General features: G+C 38.8%; 1 protein-coding gene and 1 long non-coding RNA gene across 10 annotated transcripts in view; both read right to left on the bottom strand.

Moving 5' to 3' along the window:
* Positions 1-16,222, bottom strand: part of ARMC2 (armadillo repeat containing 2) — a 67,905-nt gene extending 51,683 nt beyond the window's left edge. For 5 of the 8 annotated variants that reach the window (XR_015772142.1, XM_088052680.1, XM_088052679.1 and 2 more), the window contains exons 1-7: positions 16,082-16,222; positions 15,786-15,838; positions 13,016-13,271; positions 12,272-12,344; positions 9,892-10,084; positions 8,383-8,593; positions 5,114-5,164 (exon numbers count right to left, since the gene is read on the bottom strand). Coding sequence is in view for 7 of the 8 variants with exons in the window: in XM_088052680.1 (XP_087908806.1) it covers positions 5,114-5,164; positions 8,383-8,593; positions 9,892-10,084; positions 12,272-12,344; positions 13,016-13,257 (770 nt within the window). In the remaining variant the exon portion in view is untranslated. Of the gene's footprint in view, positions 1-5,113; positions 5,165-8,382; positions 8,594-9,891; positions 10,085-12,271; positions 12,345-13,015; positions 13,272-15,785; positions 15,839-16,081 lie in introns of those variants that run through there. The other 3 variants (XM_014263373.2, XM_088052678.1, XM_088052682.1) reach the window with 3 other exon arrangements.
* Positions 16,223-16,831: 609 nt separating this feature from the next.
* The window catches only part of LOC106629149 (uncharacterized), a 31,289-nt gene continuing 25,609 nt past the window's right edge, over positions 16,832-22,511 (bottom strand). For both annotated transcript variants that reach the window (XR_015772246.1, XR_015772245.1), the window contains exons 7-8: positions 19,387-19,503; positions 16,832-17,144 (exon numbers count right to left, since the gene is read on the bottom strand). This is a non-coding gene — a long non-coding RNA (uncharacterized LOC106629149). The remainder of the gene's footprint in view (positions 17,145-19,386; positions 19,504-22,511) is intronic.

The raw sequence follows: 22,511 nt of genomic DNA on the forward strand, positions 1-22,511 counted from the left end.
CCCCTCACGGTAAGGATCCTGTATCATCTCATATATCCTTACAGCAAAACTAGGTAACAAAGTGGGAGAAGAACAGAGAATCACAGTAATGGAGATAGCAAGAATGCTATCAAAGAATGAAGAATATACAGGTTACTTTTCAAAGAGAAGAGTAGGAATAAAGGGGAATGAGAAAAAGATAAGGGCAGTGGGGACAGAAAACATCATAAGCCCCATAGTATCTCCTTCTGCAAGTGCCAAGGCCTCACACAACTTTGCTCACCCAGATGTTACAAGCCTTTCCTTTTGCACCCATGTAAACTGGATCTATGGACTCTCTCCTAAAGTAGAGACAGGAATTGGGACTACCCAATGCATAGCATGCCCTGAGTAAATGCTGTAAGGAAGACCTACACTGTAGACAAGATCTGATGTCTGGAAATAGATTTATTTTCCATTTTTAAACATACCCTTTTTATTAAGCCAAAGAACTCTAATTACGAGCACATGATTTCTACATATCTGTAACTGCAGAGCCCTTTCTATATGTATAGAACCACCATTCTTATCTTTAAGTTACTTCCTCAGAAGCAAATCTAAGCTCCAGATTATTTATTTAACCTTAAAGCTGTTTTATTTTTGGTCTTTATTTTGATAAGGTAAACAAACCTTTTTGTCTATCTTCCCCTCACAGTCATCCACTTCGTCCACAAGGTATTTTCCTTCATTACATCGCCTTCAGCTCCCACAAAATTATTTTCTAGTTTATTTAAAACCCAAAAATGTGTCTGAAATTTTTACAAAGTTTTATTTTGGATCCTTGATATATCAGTGTTTTCAGGTCTGCAAAAGTCTAGGAGAGCAATTTCTAACTTTTCACAAAGCTCTAGAAGCAGTCTAGGCACTGCAGTAGATGCAGACTGTTTATACATAAATACAAGCACTGAACATCTGATTTTACGAACATACATTGTGTGCGTTGGAATGCCAGACATGGTGTATCTACACCCAAAAATCAAGACATTTCACTAAGTGTTAGGAAGAACAGATTTCAAGCAGTGCTAAGCAGATCCTGGGGGCCTGTTCAGACAAGCCAGATGTATCAAAATAACTACTAGGCACAAAGGTGTTTTTCCAGACTAAATCAGAGTTCAGTTCCCTTGATTGTGGATAATCCTTAAACAGGCCATTTAGAAAGAATGTTATTTGAGATTTTACTCACCTGTATATTCAGAGTGTGATTACATATCTACACTGTAATTTGGGTTTATTTTCATTGCTAGCACTGTCCAGGATGACATGTCTTATATTGATAAGGATCATTTGGCTATTTAAGCAGCTGAGTGCTTTTCTTTCAACCCAAGATTCATAATTCTATATGGACTACAAAGGGAAAAGCTGCAAGGTGGTGTTGTGGAAGTATATACAACCAAAAAATCCTTAAAAAGAACTGTCACAGGTAAATAGTTTTTCCTGTTTTGAGTGCTTGCCATAGGGGAGAAGAAAGAGCTCTTGTCACACAATCAATGATGGTGTCACAATGCACCCTCCCTCCAGGTATTGAAAGATGTTGATAAGAACCTCTGCCAAGCCTTCTCCGTGCTAAACAGTTCCAGCTCTCTCAGCCTTTCCTCAAACAAAGGATTCCTTCACATCTTAGTAGCTGGATTCCCTCCAGCCATTTCATATCTCTATTGCACTGGGGAGCCTGGAACTGGTCCCAGCAGCCCAGGTGTAGTGGTTTTCAAGACGAAAATGAACAGGGTGCTAAATAATCTCATCTACTCTCTTCCACAAAACATTGGGCCAGATGATCTTCTGAGGTCTCTCCCATCCTGAGCTGTTCTATGAACTTGGTGTACACCACGACCTCCAGGTCTTTTTCTGCAAAGCTGCCTCCCAGCTGGATCACCCCCAGTATACAATGGTGCCTGGGGTTGTTCCTGCCCAGATGCAGGACTTTGCATTTGTCTTTGTTAAACTGCATCACGTTCCTGTCAAACCATTTCTCCAGCCTGTTGAGGCTCCTCTGGACAACTCTCTGGTGTATCAGCCAATGGGTTGTTTATGTAGTGACTGCCAGTTAGCACTTTTTCTAAATTATTCAGAACTGTGGTCTCATGAACAGCCCATCAGATCTCTTGGCAGGAGCACTGTGCAAAGATACATAGGGCTCTAGACCAAATCTATCAGGGCACAGCCAAACTAAGCAACTTTGTCTCAAAAAGAACAATAGCAGCTCCAGGGAAAGTTAAAGGAGCTAATGATCCTGGGAATGATCCTGGGGTGATCTTGGGAATTAGGGCACTAAGGACAATGGAGCAAACCCTGAGTCAGCAGCAAGAGACAAAGTGGTGCAAGGGCTCCATGGCAAAGAGTCAGATGCGGAGCTGCAGCAAGTGAGAGAAACTGCAGTGGATCTTCTCAGAGCAGGTTCATTTACACAACGCTTTTAGGATCCACTGCTTCAGAACACAATCCCCTGCTACCATGATTTTTCCACTGTGTTTAGTGATCAAGAAACAAGAGTTCTAATTCTAAACCAAAATTACTGATGTTAACAAGACATTGCTCTGTAGACTTCAAAAGGAAGTATAAACAACACCCCAGTATTTTTGCCAAAGCAGCTAGTAGGAAGTGTTTTTAGCTTTTGGCAAAATGAGAAAAATTAGTATTTTGTTCTGTCATTTACTCTCATGGAAATTAATTTTTCTACATACCAATTAACATTTGCATTTCTCATTAATCCCTTTATTCCAATTTCATTATACTATCCAGACCATTTATGTTGCCAGAAGGACATCAGAATTAGTTTCTGGTATTGTCTTCCATTAGTTAAATAGTAGGGAATATGTTTTTGTGGTTTTTATTACAAACCAACTGATTTCTTCCTGACACATAACTTAGCACTTGAAAAGCACCCTATCCTTTTAGACAAAGAATTGACCTTCACTGAGCCACTTAAGAGAATCTGTCCCTATTTTGCTCAGCTACCACAGAATCTTCCCTTCTGTGATGTCATCTGAGGGACAAACAAGTTAGATAAACACGATCTGGAAAGAAGTCTCAAATAAAAAAACCCCACTATAATAGCTCAATTTTAAAAGACTATTTTCCTTTTAAAAAAACCAATGGAGACAAAATTACCTGCAGACAGCTAAAAGAGATATAAAATAAAGTATTAAGCAAATTACACACAACTTGAGTCAGTTTTATTTCTCAACCACAAAACTTCTCAAAAGCATGAAAATAATTCAAAAGCTGGTAATATAGATATCCTGAAATTATTTCAGGAACTGTAGAGGATTAAAAGGAACACTATAAGAACAGAAAAAAACGAAAGGAGAGAAAACTGTAATTAAGTGTATAACTGATACCACTTATATGAGAAAAGATAACTAGTAGAAAGACAACATAATTTGCAAAAATATATTGACAAATAGACCAACTACACTCTGAGTCATCCTAAAGATGAGTAAATAACAATTCCATAAACACAATCATGGGAATAACTCATTTCTTATGACAACTCAAGTGATAAAAAAATACAGCATTTCTTATTTATACAGGCTGTTGATGGAGAGCCTCATGCACATGTTAAACAGTATGACTTAAAAGAATAATCATGGTTGATGAAAAGTCTCTATCCTTTTTATTCTTCACAGTCTTTGCATGTTCTGTCTAATATTGAAAATATTAACAGTATCTATTTGCAGCAGAGTATCTTTAGGCAACCAGACAATCTGACAGTCTAATTCTAACCATAAAAAATACCTAAAACACTAGCCTAAATATATTTGACTCTGAAAACCACACCCTCATTATCTTCCTAACTTGAATCTTGCATAAGCATTGCATTTCTAAACAGAAAACAAATTAAAATCCATTGTTACTACAGGTCTACCTAGAGCAAACTGGCATTCCTTCTTTACTCTCTTTGCACAGCACATTAACCCATTCCAGAATTGCAATTCAATTGGTATTAAGGACTCTCAAGACCTAGATCTCCCAGAACTGGTGCCAAATGACACTGGCCTGAAACTAAGTACTAGAGGGGAAAGACTCTTTGGAGTACACGGTAGAAATGAGACTGAACTCCCTGTCTCTTTCGTGAGCTAAGAGACCAGAGATAAGTTACTTCTTATTCTTTTCTTTAGAAGTCTATAACAAGTTATGAAAAAAAAAGAATTCTTCTTTCCCAGTGTTCTCTCAGTATCCTTAAGCCTATATCAAACCAGGCACCTTCTTTTCTTGAAAGGGTAGGTGTCACAACCTGGAAAACACTGTAGAAAGCTCTGCTTGTGAAGGATTTCCCACCACCCAATTGTTTCTTTCTGAAATCATTGGTCCAAATAGCCAGTGCAACTGAGGCAGAAATAAAGATTAGTTGAGAGTAGGTTTATTTCCTATTTCCCCATCTTTATAAGAATTCCAGAAGTTGCCAATATACGTAACAAAATTAAAAAAAAAGAAAAAGGGAAAAATATTGAAAAAAGTCTGGAGAATCAGCTACACCATACAACAAACCAATAGCCACACCATGCTGCTCATTTCAAAAAAATCATCCAGAGCAAAACAGAATGGATGTTCCCCTCAGGAAAAAAAAATAAATCTCTCTCCTCTGTGGGAATCCTTTTCTTTGAAGAGAAAAGAAAATTTATATATCGAGCACAGATGTGAAAGTTGTTTAAGGAACCAGAGAGAAGTGATTTCTAGTGGTACTCTCCAACTCACCCTACTCTGAATATGATTCACTTTATCATTTAATCCTTTGCTTTTATCATTTTCTATTGAAATATTCCAAAACTCTAAAAAAGCACAAGAAAGAGAAACTACTCTCATGGAAGAAGAATATATTTCAAGGATTCTGTAAAACAGGCATTTAATAAAGAGAGCAATGGTAAGAGAAAACAGGGCACAGTGTATCTTCTTTACAGCACCTGCTAATCCTTTTTTAGCTCTTTCTAAAACTCACTTATTAAAAAAAGAATAGGCCACTTGGGAATGAACTGCTGCCTCCAAACTCTTCCTCACTCAAGGCATCTCTGCTTTTAAGAAGTCCTGGAATGACATCTAAGCTTTCAGAATACTGAGAAATTGGAGTAGGAAAAAAAAAATCATCATCTTTTCTCACCAGGGAAACTGTTGCTCTTCATCAGCAAATCTGCCATCACTGTTGACACTTCTGTTGAAATATATGAATGCAGAAAACATTTTAGAAGTTTCACTTCTATAGCAATCACAATAGATGGCAAGGCACAATGGTTAGAGGAAGATGTAAACAAAACCGAGCTTCCTTATGATTGCCAGAAATTGTTCCCAGCTTTCCTGAGGCAACATGTCAATAAATTCAATTTGCTTCAATTAATTTACCTATTCTATTACAACTAGATTGTTATTTGCAGAACAGAATTGCAAACAAAATGCCAAATAGCTTTTCCCCTCAAAAGGTCCTTTCCCCCCTGCCCCCACCAGTACCTTTATAAGGCAGTTGTGATTTCATTAGCACTGTTCATTCTTTTCTTCAGTTTTTGGGACAACAAAAGAATGTGAGATAGAAAGTTATCAAGTCTCTTGCTGGAATAGAATACCTCCCTTCTGTTCTCTTTAAAATAAATATAATAGCATTAACGGCAGGAATCTGCCATACTATTTTGCCATGCTCTACTGTTTCCTCATTAGCAGAGAAACAGTTTCATTAGGGAAGTTATTTCAGAACATTTATAGGAATGGTAGGGAAAGGAATGGTAGGAAGTCCCACACACCTTCTCCTGTATGAAGTGTACTATTACTACAATCCTTTTGCTTAATTCCTCCAAGGATTTTAAATCACTGCAATACAGAATTGAGGTTGACACCCGCTTCATATAGAGAATGACAGGACGCTAGGTAATAAAAGATTTCACATTCCTTTAAGCTTTCATCCTATTACTCCTGAATGCAATGTACTTTAAATAGAAAATATCTTGTAACGCCATACAAGATGCCTCAAGTATTTATGACACAGAACCAGATGCAATCTAACCTTACAATCATCTAGTAAACATGTTCTACAGAGAAAGAATGCCTAATCTCTCACTGCAATGACCCCTCTATATTTCTGGAGCCTTTTACATACAAGTATCAGAAGACCAAACTCAACAAACTATATGGAAGGCAAGGTTTGTGGTACCTTTCAGCTGCCTTGTCAGATGAAGAATGACATCTCTGAATACAGAGCAAGGTCTGCCTGACTTGTGTAGTATCATACACAAACACTGGACCAATGTATTCATTGGTGTAAGTCTTAGCAAGGAGTTAGAACGTATGGGAGCAGCTGAGATTATCCACAGCCATCCCATCACATGATGGCATGAACTGCTTGGGCTGATATAGATGAGACACCTTTGTGGCTAAGGAAAAGCATTTTGTATTATTCTTGTGCATCTTGCAGCACTGAAGATGTATGTGGTGCTCTAAGCCATATGAGCACCTAAATGGCGTCAGGAAGCTTCCCTTAGGCAGCATTGGCAAAAATCAGCTCTGACTCAAGTACACAGAAAGCATCCACAACTCACAGGAGAGGTAAAAATGGGCAATTCAAAAATACAGATCTTGCATTCAACACAGAAAGATGGAGGAATATTATATTCCTCTTCCATTTTGGAGAAAACTAGTCAGAACAATATTGGAAAGTAATTTTTTTGTATTATCTTAAGGCCAGTAATTTAAGAACTGATTCAACTGATGTATGAGATTCCTGATTGCAAAAAGCATAGTAACTAAAATGCAAAATCAAAAACGTGCAAAGCTCTTGCTCTTATAAAGAAAGTGTATCATTTTGAACAGACAGAAAGCATGCCTAATGGGTTAGCTATTCATTTATACATGCAAGTTTTAAAATTATGACTGAGAAGGAAGGTCATCCTTTTCAATTAGCAAAAGTATCAACTGACCCTTTCCTACAAGAGGCACTTGGACACCATCAACTAAAACAGCAACCCAAACAGAAAGCAGAACTGAAAACAGTAGGATGCATATTCCACAAAAGGAACTTCCCATTTCCACTGCAACACTGAAGTGTTTCACACCACACCTTTATTAAATAAAATTCAAACTACAGTAATTTATGTAGTATGATAATCAAAATCGTCTTTATCTAAGAAGTTATTAGATCACTGATTTTAAAGGGAGAAAATTACATTGCAGTAAAGTATTCTCCTTGGTGCTTTATTTTTCTTTTTATCACCTACATTTTTCATCTCTGCTCTTATTTTCTCATTCTTCCTGCACACTCATGGAGTTTTTTTCTTTGCTACAAGAAGGCTTCATTCTTTTAGAATCTGTCTTTTTTTTTTCAATTCTGCTTACAGTTTAATATAAAAGAGTGCTATGATAGCTCTGTTATGTATCATTTACTGTAACAGCCTCAATGGACAACATTCTTTTAAACTATTAAATGCTATCACAAAGTTAGTAAATTAAAGGCCTTTAATTTTATAAATTAAGAACACGATCTTTAATATCAAAAGTGGTTAAGAATATATAGGGAAATAGCTTTCCCCTAAGCATACAAACATGCTAAAAAGAAGATACCTACTGGCAAATGCATATTTTTAAGAGTGAACAAGTTTTACAAGGATGTGTTTTGAAAATAAAGTGTTTTTCATTTTCTGTTGTTGAGATTGCCAGATCTGTCACTGTTAATAGCACAAAACAGCTGTTCATCTGACTGCTAATGCAGTAACTGTACACCAACTATATATAGTGCCATGGGACTATTCTTCCCTGCGCAAGAATTCACATCTAAATCAAAAGAAAAACAAATTACTTGAGTATGAATTAAAGAACGGATATGACATTCCAGGTTCAGTAAAAACAGACTGCAGGCACATGAGCTTCATTAATCTCTTACACTTAATTGGTCATGCAAGAAAAAAGTACTAAAAATTCAAAGTCACAAAAAATTCTGCTTCTGTTACCAAAGAGTTTAAGCCAGGTTTTGGTGTATGATCACATACCAGAACTGAAAGCATGGCTCTACTCATCTGTCAAGCTAAGTGAAGATGGTATAGCACCTTAAAACAACAGGACTAAACTGCAAAAGCAAGAACATCAAATTTAAACTTGAGCATTTTACATGCAGTGATTAGAAACTTAGTTTTGAAATGTTAATGATCAAACAAATCATATAGAACAAATTTCTACCAACAATATTTTACAGATTAGTCTTCTGAATGTAGAAACTTCCTAAAAGAAGAAATGTAAATTTTTCTAATAATCTAAACACAGTTACATTTTAAAGCATATGTAATGTTATCTTCAAATTCCATTAATTTTAAGCATTTTGATATTTGCACAGTTGAGTATCTAGGAAGAAGATTGTATGGAAAATGCACATTACCATACTTGACCAATGCTGACCTTTCTCCTTGCAGCTGAAGTGAAAATTTTACTGGTGTCCCTTCCATGGATTCGCCACTTCCTGATCTGCTGGTATGCTCATTACAAATTACCTGTCTACTCTCATCATTAAATGATGTGTACAGCTTTTGTTCTGCTAAGCAGTTATTATTACTTCTGTCAAGATCATTCACCATCATAGTTGGCTCTTCAAAATTTAGCTTCACTTCATCTGAAATAGTCAAAGAGAACACATTTTGTTCAAGTGTAATTAATTACTGCTTGTCGTGTTACGTTATCAAAATTTGCTTGTATCAATTTAAAAAGTGAAAAAGCTCAAGACTATTAAGAGTAAGGTAGTCAATGTCTTCTTTTGAACAGTATTTCTTAAAGTCTTTTGGGGTTGTGTTTGAACTTTTAATATTTCATCTTCTTTATTTCCCTTTTATGCATAGGTGGATTATACATTGTGAAAAAGGTGATTGTATTTCAGGACCTGAGTATTATGAAGGAATTCAAGAAAAAGGTAGCTGTTTATCCTGTAGCTTCTATGTACACACAACAAATTAAACCCCACAAATAAAACCCTTCACATAAACATTTGCATGACCTCAAAAGGGGAGAAGAGACTAAGGCAGGTTACAGCTACACTAGCTTTTCAACTTCTTCAATTAGCAACATCAACTTATTAAGGCTACATGAAGGGGTACATTACATAAATATATATTTATAGCATAAATACACGAAGATGAAGTTTAGTACTTTTATATGTAGGAGCTATTTTGCAGTAAGGCAGAAAGTGAGATATTCAGTTTATCATGTGAAGTAACAATCCTGGACAATATAAGAACTGTCATTATTATAAATGAGTCTTCTGAAATAAAGACTGAGTCCCAGCACACTTCGTTATGAGCCAACATGCAGGAAGCCAAGATGCGATTTCCCATCTTCAAGAAAATTACTTTTAAACCCCACATTTGGTGACCTTTATTAAGTCTCCACTAATGAAACTCTTAACTACAAATACAATGGAGTTGGAGGCCTGTCAAGACATATCATTCGTTTTTATTCCTCCTTTTATGCTCAATAATCCATCAGAGAATCTCCTTAGATGATGGCATCTCATTATCTCTTTAAGCATGTCAGCATTTAATGTTAATTTTACTCACTGAAGACAACTTTCAGTAAAATTCCATTACTTGGAAACCTATAGGAAGAAGAGGCACCTGAGTAGCTTTCAATTCACTTTCAGTATTGCAAGCCAGCATCATTTTGGGAAACCACAGTTTCAAAACTGCCTTAAATCCATTTAAGTACTTCTAGAATTCACACTGAAAGGACACAAAAGTCCTTTAATGTCAATATTTATTATTATTATTATTATTATTATTATTATTAATAATAATAATAATAATAATAATAATGTAATAATAATTTAATGTCAATAATCAATAATTCATGTAATTACCAATATTAAAACCCATCATGCAGTTATTTTTCTAGCAAAAATACATATCAAAACGTTCTTACTCTGATCCAGAGGAACCACTTTAGCAGAAAATAAATCTTTTGGAGAAGTTATTCTAAATAAGCCTTTCCAAGCACTGCTGACTTTTCTAACCTCTGCAGCATCAGCAGGAGGTGTTGGAAGGAAAACAGAAGCAGCTTCATGGTTTTTTTCAGAAATTACTAGTACTGGTTTCTGTGACAAAAATAAAGAAGACTTAAACAAAAGCACAGATAAATTAATTTTCATTTAAGTAAAATTTGTAAAAAAAAAAGAAAAGAAAAAACCCATAATTTCTAACAAAGGGCTAAGTCCAAAATAGAACAGAAGTTAGACTGGCTTGCTCATTAAGAAATTTTCATATTCTGAATATAATGATACCATTACACCAAACAAACCAGATGTCTATACCATTACCACCACAAAACGCCATTTAAAATCAACATTCAGGGGTGCAGAAAACAAAACTAGTTTGAGTAGAACAACTCAGAATTACTTATTCTTCATAAATACTCATTTACCTACATCTGCAGCAAGCTTATTTATCAAAATAAATATTGTGCCAATGACTACTGCTAACAATTCTAGAGATACAGCTATTCTTTGATTTGCTTTTGAGCATCAAAACAGCATTTCCAAAACACTCCAAATATGTTCACATCGTATGTACTACTTTCTATCACACTGAGACAAATCATGCAGATCCAGAAACATGAAAGTCCCAGGTTTATGTCAGTATCTTGCATCTTAGAGGAGGTGAACAAGCCCCTTAATCACTCCGACAAAGCACTTGTTGTGCCCTTGCCCTACATAAAAGCACTGACCTATAAAATCAATACCAATTTCCTTAAAATAAAGAATCCACTAGAAAGTCTCCAGCCAATCCTTCAGAACTCTCCACAGCATTAGAAAAGCCAACAGGTAAGACTGACTACCCACAACCATCATGATTAATACAAGCTCTTAATTAACAGGGTACTAATTTATACCCATTGATAAAGCAAAAAATGCAGGTCTTGCATTGATCAGTAGTTTTCTTTAATTGTTTTCCACACTCACACAAACAAAAAATTAACACCAGTTCTTAAATACAAATGTACATATATTTAATCTAAATAAACGTATGCTCATAATTTTTAAACTTGATTCATATAAATACATTACCTTGTCCAAATTACTGAAGTATAAAATTCCTTAGATATTTCCCCTAATTTCCTAAAAAATTTCCTAAAGGTTACTGTCTGGAAAAAGCAATGTATACAGCAAGCACATTTAATGGTTATAGCATGCTCTGTTATCTTGGGTACTAAGCAAACAGTCGTGACTTAATCTTATATTTGAAGACCAAACATAAAAAAAAAAAACTGTGAAAGAGCAGATACACTTATAAATTGAAAATAATTCACAGCTTTAGCAGAGGGATAAAAAAGGTTCTTAAAGGACTTCTATCTGTTTGAAGTAAACTACAATTATGACATTTTATAGAAATGTAAGCAAAATATAAAGCAACCACTTAATTACCTTCAAGTTACTGATCACAGAACCACAAAATAGATGAGATTGGAAGGGACCTCTGGAAGTCCAAGCCCCATATTCAACTACAGCCACCTAAATTCAGGTGCCCAGGACCATGCCCATTAAACTTTTGAAGATCTTTGGGAAACCTGTGCCAAGGCCTTGTCACCCTCACAGCCGGAAAACTGTTTCCTGAAGTTCAGAGTAAACCTCCTGTGTCCCAGTTTGTGCCCTCTGCCTCTGGTCCAGTCAGCTCAAAAAGGCTGGCCCCATCCTCTTTGTACCTGCCTTTCAGGTATTTACATCCAAGGATAAGATCCTCCCTTCTCCAGGCTGAACGTTCTCATTTCTTCCTAGTCCTTTCATCACCTTTGGGGCTGTTCATCAGATTCTCTCCAGTAGCTCCATGTCCTTCTTGTACTGTGGAGCCCAGAACTTCATACAGCACTCCAGGTGCAGCCTTACCAATGTTGAGTAGAGGGGAAGGATCATTTCCCTCAACCTCCTGGCAACACTCCTCCTAATGCAGCCCCAGATACCATCAGCCACTTTCTTAACAGCAAGGGCACATTGTTGGCACATGTTCATGCTCATGAACTTCATCTATTTTAGTAAACTTACATGAGAAAGCTGACTCAACTATCCATCTTCTGATTCTTGTTAATGTCACTTTGAATCATAAAGCAATACAAAAATATTTTAAGTAGTTTAAATTATTTTCAGGTTTCTTTTGGGGAAAAAATGACAAAATTGACTTTATAAGTCTCAGATTAATGTTACAACACACCTCCATTTTTTCCAAATGTCTTTAAACCATTTATTTTCCTAACATTACCAAGACACATATTTCTATATCAGCACTGCATGAGTTATTTCCAGAGTACTTACATGAGCCAGTGGGCTTAGACGAACACCAGAATGTGGTCTTGATTCAGACGAGTCAGAACTGAATGTATCAAGACTAACAAAGAAATGAAACATAGTTAGCATAAAGCAGACCCAGAGCTGTGGGTTGTTGTTTTAATTAAAAATTAATTTAATTAATTAAATTTAATTAATTAAATTAAAAATTTAAAACCCAGTTGTTTTAATTCCATGCTTCTTCCCTTTGCCAGTGAATACAGTGAAAGGGAAGAAAGGAAAAGTGACAAGAGCACTTCATACTCCACCTAGAAATCATTTTGAGGTAGTAAAAACTTAATTTTAAAATGAGCATTTCAAACTGCAGGACCTAAAATTTTTCATTTAAAAGGTCTCAGAAGGTTCTGAAAAAAGATCTAGCACATAGGTTATAGGAAACAAGCAAGCTTTCACATTTTCTAGGAAAAAAAGCTGAAGACTATCTCAATTAAAAGCATTCAATTATCTCAAGAAAAGGTAAGTAACAGACTATTTTCTTATACTATTCTCCACATAGAAAACTAGTGTAATGTCTGCCTCTGGTAGCTCTAATCCACAGGAACATTTCTTGGACATGTAGATTAACACCAACAGTAAAAATCATTAGAAGAAGGCAAAGGATGTGATTAAGAATACAGATTAACACAGGGAAAATAATCACCGGAAGCATAATTACAGAATCAAATCTCTTGTTCCTAAAGGATATTTGAAAAAATCTTAAAGCCAAAGTACCTAAAAACTGAAGGGGGTCTATTTTGAGGACATAGTGAGGACTGGGACCCAAAAAGTTTCCTTTGTTCATCTGTAGGTGTGAATGGTCTTTGAGTTTTTACTGTTCGTAGAGCATCTCTGGCTTCTTTTACAAGAGCATCTCTGGCTTCATTTACAATCTCAGAACTTGTCTTAGGCTTTGCTGCTGATAGCCAGTAGAATGGTCCTGCTTTTCCTCTATTTTCAATCTTTGAAGCTTGCATTCCTCTACAAAGTGCTACACAGGAAGAACAATGGAAAATATATGTGAAAGGCACAAAGTATTATGCTAGCTTTAAATTACAAACTACTAATTCATCACTGGTTATGCTACCACAATATAGTTAAAAAGGGTAAGTAAATCCTAGACAGGAAATAACGTACACTGATATTGCATTTCCTCTCTGTTCCTCAGTTCTGCAGGAAAATATGCAAAACCAGAAAGCATCTGACAGGTATGATCTGGAGGATCTACCTTCAGTTTTTTTACAGGAAGCTACTGTGACACAGGAAGTCACTGTGCTTCATGGGCTAAAAATGGTCCTCTACAATTCCACAGAAAATCTGTTTCTTGACACACAATTACATAGGAAACATCACAGCCAAAACAAGAATCCAATAATATGATGCAAAGAGACAGGTTTTTCCAACTTAGGAAAAACCTAATATATATTATTGACCCTACCAAGGGCAGCTTCCTAACATGTCAGAGGCATCATTATCAGTAACTGAAGCACAGTTATCAGCAACTGATCAGCAGAGACAAGGAAGAACAAGCAATCCATTTTTTTCCTCTGAAAGAAACTACTCCCTGACCAACCCCAAAGGACAAGCAAAGAGAGATAACACTAATACAAGTTATAAACCCAAACTTCCAATCAGTATTCTGTCCTGCTGTAGTTTCCAGTAAATGCAGTGGGCAGTGACAGACTTGCTCCATCGCCTCCATACTGGACCCGCAACCCATCACTATAACGGTGCAGTCCTCTGTAGATATTATCCTTGTCATTTTACAGCAAATTCATCATCAGTCTTACACCATGCAAAATTCCACTTCTGCTTTCAAACTTACATAAAAACAAAAATATGTTTCTGCACTGTGACTCAGACCATCTGGTAACTTCTATTCCCTCACACAGTTTATGACAATGAACTGACAGTAGATCAGACACCATCATCTGGGTTACTTCTAAACTATGGAGTAAAAAAAATCTTATATCCTTAGTTTCTTAGTTCAATTCTTCCTGTTCTGCAGTTTAACCTTTCTAGCTGCTTCTTTCTTTGAGAGCCTGCACATTTTGGCACAGTATCTTCCACGGTAGCACACACAACATAAAACTGAATACTAAGGAGAAGTGCACCAACCTCTTTCACTAAATGATGCATAATTAAAAAAACCTCAGGAACAGATCAGGAGCCTATCAGTGTTTTTAATATTTCCGACTACCATTAATATATTACTTGTCTTCACTGTGACTGAATTTTGTTCTCTATGTTCCTTACTTTTCCCTCTATTACAATGTGACTTAAAAAAAGTAAGGAGTTCCATTGCAGCTGTCTGGAAAAATTATACAGTCAGTCCTCACTGAAAAAAAGAAGGTGGACTATCATTCCCTATTCCCCCAGCTACTGGGAGTGGCAGGTCTTTTCTGTAGGCCTTATGTCTGATAGAGTTGGGAATGGTCCTGTGCAGGGCCAGGACCTGGACTTCATGATCCTTGTGAGCCCCTTCCAACTCAGCGTATTCTGCGATTCTCTAATTTTGCTCCCCAGACCCAGCACAAAACAGAGGGAATGCTGCAGTGTCAATGGGGACAGCACAACTGCTACACCCAGATCTTGTTCCTCACGACTGTCACCATTTCCCAAGTAGCCTTTAACTTGCACATATGAAGAGCTCCTCTCTGACTCTCTGCTGGAAAGGCAGGTGAGTATCACAGCAGTGTCTGAAAAGCCATTCTTGGACTCTTTTCTTTATTCCCCAGTTTTTACTCCAGAAGTCTGGTCTTTGCTGTACAGGAAGATTTTAAAGCAGTAGATAGCAGTACAGTATCCACACATTATCCCAGCAATGTCCAGAAGCGAGACAGCTGTACTCTCCCAGCTCTTAGTTCAATCAGGATGAGAGAAGCACGGTTGACTACATCAGATATGGCATCACTCTGGCTGTGCCATCTCACACTGGCTCTGCCATTCTCTTTCCCACCTCAAGGCTAGTGTCATTTAATTGTTAGGATGCAGAGTGGGTGTGTTTGCAATCACTAAGTACGGTGAGGAGAAGCCCTGTGCCTAAGCTATGAGCACTCTGCTCTCTGACATCTGAATCCATGTTCTGCTGCCCTAGCAAATCTCTAGAATAGCTAACACACAAGTACAGGTTAAGTAAGAATCCCAGAATCATCAAGGTTGGAAGAGACGTTTAAGATAATCAAGTCCAACCCTGAACTGCCCCTGCAACCCCTAAACAACATCAACCAGTGCCAGATCCAGATGCCTCCTAAACATGTCCAAAATTGGTGACTCCATCGCCTTCCTGGCCAACCCATTCCAGTGCATGGCCATGCTCACAGTGAATTTTTGTTCATCTAACATCTAATCTGCATCTCCCCTGTCTCAGCTTAAGGCCACTTCCTCTTGTCTTCTCACTGCAGGCACGGTAGAAGAGATGGGCCCCCACCTCACAACAACCTCCTTACAGGAATATGCAAATAATAGCTATTATTAGACACAATTCTGAACACCAGCAACTTACCAATCACAACTGATGCACTTTCACCCTGGTGAAATTTTGACGCAGAGAAATCGCTATCAAAGAGAAACAAGAACGGAGTTACGAGAGTTGAGTTCTCAGCGGAGTTAGATTTCCAGCGCATCCGTGGGACAACACGTCCAAGAACCCACCCAAATAAACAGCACCTGTGGAGTAAACGCTGTTCCCAACCCACACTCGGCAATCAAGCTTCTCTCCCGAGCACGGGAAAGCTGCCGGGAACCCGAACAGGGGTTATCAGTCTCCGGCCGCTTTTCAAAACCTTCCACCCGACTTACCCCGCGGTCCGGCCCTTCGCCCCCGCCCGGCCGGGCGGCACCCCCAGGGACGAGCACTACGGCCGGGGGGGCACCGGGCGCTGCCCGAGGTGACACGGTCGGGACCCGCCACGGCCTCCGCAAGGCCCCAGCGTCGCTCAGCCGCCCGCCGTTCCCATAGCAACCGGCCGCACCGCGGCGCCGCCGGGCCGGGCCCGAGCAGGGCCGCGCCCCGCGCGCTGCCGCCGCCGCGCCCGAGCGCACGCGCGAGCACCTGCGGGCGCCTGCGCGGAGAGGCCGCTGCCTGGCCGGGACGGCGTGCCCACAGCCCCGGGATGGAATGCCCACAGTCCGGCGCAGTGCCGATGGCAGTGCGGGCTCCTGCCGCGGCGGCGGCCCGCAGGACGGTGGGTTCCTGCTGGGGAGCTTTCCCCCGTGGCTGGTCCTGGCGCACGTTTAGGGAGGGCGTGGTGGTGGCTGGCACAAACCCAGGACACCTCTGGCAGAAGTCACTCGCTGTGACCTGATGTTGTTGCCAAATTTAGAGACGCTAAACACAGACACGGGGCCCGGTTTAGACAGGAGACGTTTTTTGCTGTGTGCACGGTGCAAGGTGGAAGTGTTACACAAATCAAGTACTCAAGATTCTCAAATATTTACAGAATCATAGAATTTATTAGCTTGGAAAAGATGTCTGAGATCATGAAGTCCAACCTATGACTGAACACCACCATGCCAACTAGACCATGGCACTAAGTGTCACATCCAGTCTTTTCCTTAAACACCTCCAAGAGGCAGTGACTCCACCACTGCCCTGGGTAGTCCATTTCAATTACACTAAATATACATTTTAGCAAACAAATCACAGCTGATTGGCGAGTTCTCCTATTAATTAGTATTTTACCTTAGGTTGGTTCAATTATTCTCTTGCTTCTCAAGCTAATTAGTCCTTATGCTCAATCTTTCTCTTTTGAGTTGCTGAGTTTCTTGAGTTGGTGATCAGTGGTGGCAGAGACTCCACCGTGGCTGGAATCAAGAGGCTGTGAACTGGAACTGATTCCTTGAATTATAAAGGGCACAGGACCTGTGGCCAGACAGGTGACAAGAGACTCAGCAAGTGACAATGGACAGACAGGTGACACAGCAGGAGCTGAACACTCACAGGATGACCCTAGACTATTGGATAGAAGCCTAGGTGATCCTTTGTTTAGGGTCACTCCTTTAAAGCCAGGATGCCTGTTTCACTGATAAGGCAAGACTGTTTACCAACCTCCTTTTCATTCTCTGTAACTCTCTGGGTGAATTGTTGACTATTTCTGACTCTTTGGATGTCAGCATCATTTTAATACCTTCTCTCTGAGCTCAGATTTACAGGTTCATAATGGAGACATTGAAAGTTTTCCAGAGTAAAAACCGTGGTCTCAGACGCGATGTAGCCGCAGCCACAAACTCCTGTCCTGTGCCTGGGTCACTCTGGTCAGGCAGTGAAGGTTGGATTGCTCACATTAGTGATTCCCTGGCATGGCAGAAGTGCTGTCACATCTCCCACTTGCCTCCTGTTCTCTGAAGGCCGAAAAATGGATATTTTCACATTGACTAGCAGAGCTTTACACACATGGGTCCCACAGGCCAGATGGCTTTGTTGGAGTGGCACAGAGGGGTCACTTGCAGTGACTTCCTGTGGCTGCCTCTGGGCAAGGTCCCACCAAAAATGCATCCACCTCCAGATTTCGGGATCCCATTGGCCAGGTGAACCAGACACCCCCTGAACAGTTCCCTTATGTGCCTCCTGCTATTGCAGTGAGTAATGTGATCACAGCCTGTATCAGAAAATCTCCAGACATGTAACAACAACAAAGACAGGCCTTTTGTGGCAAGTGGGTTGTTTGTGACTGACTTCATTTGCTATCTGAATGCATTTTGAAATTTATCTAAAAACTGCTATAGGAGGGTAGTTGTTACCTCTGTGAATAATAGAAAAACACAACAAATACAGCTCCATCTGACCAAGCTTCTTCCTTTGTTCGTCTATTATATACTTCAGATATATCTGAAAGCACTCCTGAATAAATTAATCTTGTATCTATATATTTATATGTAAATATATATCTATATATCTATATATCTATATATCTATATAGATATATAGATATATAGATATATAGATATCTTACTAGCTTGAAGTTCCTTTTACTAATCGCTTGCTAATGTAACTTTTACTTTTTCATGTTTACAAGACTAGAACCCTGTGGATATTTTAAATTTAATTTGTCCTGATTTTTATTATAAGCTTTGTTATGCCCCTCTCTTCTAGAAAAATACCCTCTTCCAGTTCCTTTTTTTTCATTCTGACAGGCATTATGATAGCAGTAAAAAGATCTCCATGTGTAACACTACCTGGTTTACATAACACATGCCATTATCTCTGCTAGCTTCTACTTTATCTCTAATTATTAGATATTTAGTCCTCTTTCTTTTGCAGCCAAGTTCAATACCTCAGAAGTAATGAAAACCTTGTTATTATTGCACCCTCTTTTCTCTGTATATTCTTCCTTAAAAGCTGAAAGAATGTGTGTATGCACATGCACATACTCTATTTTCAGATCATTCACAGTTAGCTCATTTTCTGTTACTTTCTTCTCAACCTTTCTTTTATTTAAATAATGCAAGGGAAGTTTCACAGAAAAATGTGTAGATCTGTTTCCTGGTAAAGCCAGTTTCAATTTCTTTTTACTGTTATCTCATCATTCTTTAAACAATTTTTAAATCCACCCAGTTAAACCCACTAAGCTTCCTTTCTTGGCTTCTTCTTTAATCCTTTTCATATGCACATTATTTCTCCTCTCTATTTTCTAGGTCATCAAATTGAAGAGTTAAATTTTATTCATTTTCTGAGCTTTGGCAATTACAGCAAATATTTCTTTTGTGATCTCTCTATGTCTCAACTGTTACAACTTTCTCACTTAAATCCTTTCTATCCTCTGCTTTTTATTGAAGGAACTTTCTCAGCACCTTTTAAATGCAGGTACATAATTAAATCTTGTTTGCAGTAACAGTGCTTTAGGATGGAAATATCATCAAAACCTATACATTGACTTGGTCTAGGTAAGTTAGTATTTGCTGAAGTGATTGCTAAGGTAAAAGCAGTGTGTTCTGAACATTTCTGCCTAACCAATGAAAAAATACAAAGTATTCAATTCTGTCGTATTCATTCAAATTACTTTTTTCTTTAAATTTGGTTTGATTTGAAAAACATGAAAGGGATTTTGTGTCCAGTCTCAGGTTTTGGTCTGGCTAACTTAAATCTGTCTAGAGATTAAACTTACCTGAATATCCAAACATACCAGGGCTGTATTTCAATGCAATTCAGAATTAGTTAACAGTGTTAAGCACTTTGCCCGCCGCATGTTCATTGACCATATTTGCTGCTTCTAGTTGCTGACCTGTAAAAGCAGCCTCCAGTGAAATTTGAGCAACACAAGTGGCAATGCAGCCCCCATTTGTCCATATTTCTTTCCTCTTTTTCAAAATGAAACAATAGTCCCACCCCCAATCTGGACAAAAATCTTCCTGTCATGTTCAACCTTGCATAAACCATCTGGTATGTGCTGTTAAATAATCTCGATGTTTTGTATCACTTGTAGATCATTACAAAGGCAGGTGGAGTAGTTCATTTTATAGCAGGTAGAAGCAACTCCTATACCAAGTAGCCTAATAAGTCTTAATAAAGCAAGTTTATGAAGACCTCCATTACATGCAGCAGAGAAATCTGTCACAGGAAAGAGTGCTGGGTATATGATGAGATGACTAGTTGGTGGATAAAGGGAGAGCGGTATATGCTGTTTATCTTAAGTAAGGCTTTTGACTGTCTCCCATTACACCCTGACAGACAAACTGATGAAGCATGGGCTATTAGGATGGATATGGAGCTGCACTGAAATTTGGCAGAACTGCAGAGCTCAAAGGGTTGAGATCGCACAAAATGCAGCTGGGGACCACTCTTCCTCAGGGTGCACCCTCAGCAAGTTTACAAATGATGTAGAACTGGGTGGAGTGACTGGTACATCAGATGGTTGTGCTGCCATTCAGACGGACCTGAACAGACTGAAGATCTGAGGGATTTCAAGAAGCACAGCAAAGGGAAATGTGAAGTCTTGCACCTCGAGAGGAATTACCCCATGTACATGCTGGGGGCCAGCTGTCTGGAAAGGAGCTTGGCAGAAAAGGACCTGGGGATGCCAGCTGACATAAGTTGAACCCGCAATGTGCCTTTGCTGCAGAGGTGGCCAACAGCCTCTTGGGCTGCATTAGGAAAAGCACTGCCAGGAGGTAGACAAAAGTGATCCTTTCCTTCTGCTCAGCACCAGTGAGGCCACAACTGCAGTGCTGAGTCCAGTCATGGTGTCCCCAGTATAAAAGGGATATACTGGAGTCTAGAGAAGGGCCACTAAGATGACTAAGGGACTGAAGCATCTTTAGTATGAGGAAAGGATGAGAGAGCTGGGACTGTTCAGCCTGGAGAAGAGAAGGCTCTGGTGGGAGCTTATTCATGTGCATCTAAAGGAAGGGTGAAAGGAAGATGGAGACAGACTTCTTTGGTGGTGCTCAATGAAAGAACAAGAGAAAGAAGCCACAAATGTAAATACAGGAAACTCCATTTAATCATAAAACCAAATCTCTGTGATGAGAGTGGTCATCCCTAAACATCTCAAACACTAAAACAGGTTGTTCATAGAGCTTGTATGGTCTCCATATTTGGTGATATTAAACCGATGCTTTGGGTAAGGGGGTTGGACTAGATGATCTCCAGAGGTTTTTTCAAACTTTAAATATTCCATGATATGTTGGAATGCATAAAATAGAAGCCTCTCTGAGTCCCTCAGAGAGAGAAAGGAATGCAGGAATTGAATTAGAGCCTTCAGAGAAACTAAAATATATTAAGCCACAGACATAAAGTAGGAGTGTAAGTTTTAGTTTTAAGGAAGTAGAAATATATCTTAAGTGCCTTAAAAGACTGTGTTAGCTAGTAAAAAGCCCTAAAGCCTAGTTTAAAGTTCAGTAGTGTTACCTTTTACAAAATTAACTTAGCTCCAGACATAACAAAAACATAGTAAGAACATTGCTTGCATTTCTAGATAGAACAGATAGAGTTATTTGTGTAAACAGATAAAAATATATATGTAGATTTTGGGTAAGAAGTGACACTACTTTTGCACATTAAAATTAAGTTCAGATTGGTGTAGGAAGAATGTTTTAGAATGGTTTAGAATGTTTTTAGCTGATTGGATGATTTATGAATAAAATCTCCCTGTATTGGGGTGAAACAACAACAGTAGAGAGAAGAAGAGAATGAAGAAGAGGAGAAGGAGAAGGAGAAGGAGGAGAAGGAGAAGGAGAAGGAGAAGGAGAAGGGGAGAAGGAGAAGGAGAAGGAGAAGGAGAAGGAGAAGGAGAAGGAGAAGGAGAAGGAGAAGGAGAAGGAGAAGGAGAAGGAGAAGGAGAAGAAGAAGCAGAAGAAGCAGAAGAAGAAAAAGAGTAAGAGGAAGATGAAGAAGAGGAAGATGAAGAAGAATCTTATTCAGGTTTGGCTGAAATTTTCGATTTTGGAGATTGCCATGATCAATCTCTAGCTTGCATTTCTTTGTGTGGTTTGACCACTGGATCCTGCAAACATTCTCTTATCCTTACCCTCTCTCTGACCAGCAATTGCTTTCCTCCATGCTCAGTGCTCAACCCTCCAGCCAAAAGCTGAGATTTCCCAGTGATGCCAGCTTCCCAAGTGAAATACACTTCAGTTGTACCCATGTTTGTGCTGATAGACAGCATGCAAAGACTTCTTGTACCAACTAACTAAGCATTGTGAGCAATCTACCAGCTGAACGCCCACTATGCGATTATCCCTACAACAGTGATTGTTTTCATTGATTTCCTGATATTTCTGCTGCCTCTGCCAGTGACTGGAAATCCCTGGCATGTTAGTGAAATGCCTGCTTTTACTCTGCCTATTGACACAGCTAGATGAACAGAGCTCCCCATGACTTTGGTGCTGGTTTAATTTAAGACCCAAATTTCTTCAGGCCAGGCAAGAAGAAATAGTGGAGAAACAGCATTTTTTGAAGAAAAAATAAATTTGGAAGAAAAGTGTGAAGGTCACTGAAGGTTGCAATGCAGTGTAAAGCCTAAAGAGCAAGTTAAGAACCAGTGAAAGCAAGTTAAGAAGCAGTGAAAGGGGAAAAAGAAAGGGCCTTTTTTTCCCTCAGGAGGCACAACCTTCAGTTTAGTGGTCAAAGGTGTTTCTTTCATGAGCATTTTGTTGTGCACAACTTACGATGGATGTGCATTCATTATGGAGCGTACTGAGCTCAGACACTGCACTTAAAATTCACAGAAGCCTGTGGTGAAGAATACCAAGAACTGACTAAATTGGAAGGAATTTTTGGGCACAGAGATGT

This window comes from Pseudopodoces humilis, chromosome 3, assembly GCF_049639895.1.
Source record: "Pseudopodoces humilis isolate 2021_Gansu_Grassland_sample_001 chromosome 3, ASM4963989v1, whole genome shotgun sequence".
NCBI classification, from domain to species: Eukaryota; Metazoa; Chordata; class Aves; order Passeriformes; family Paridae; genus Pseudopodoces; species Pseudopodoces humilis.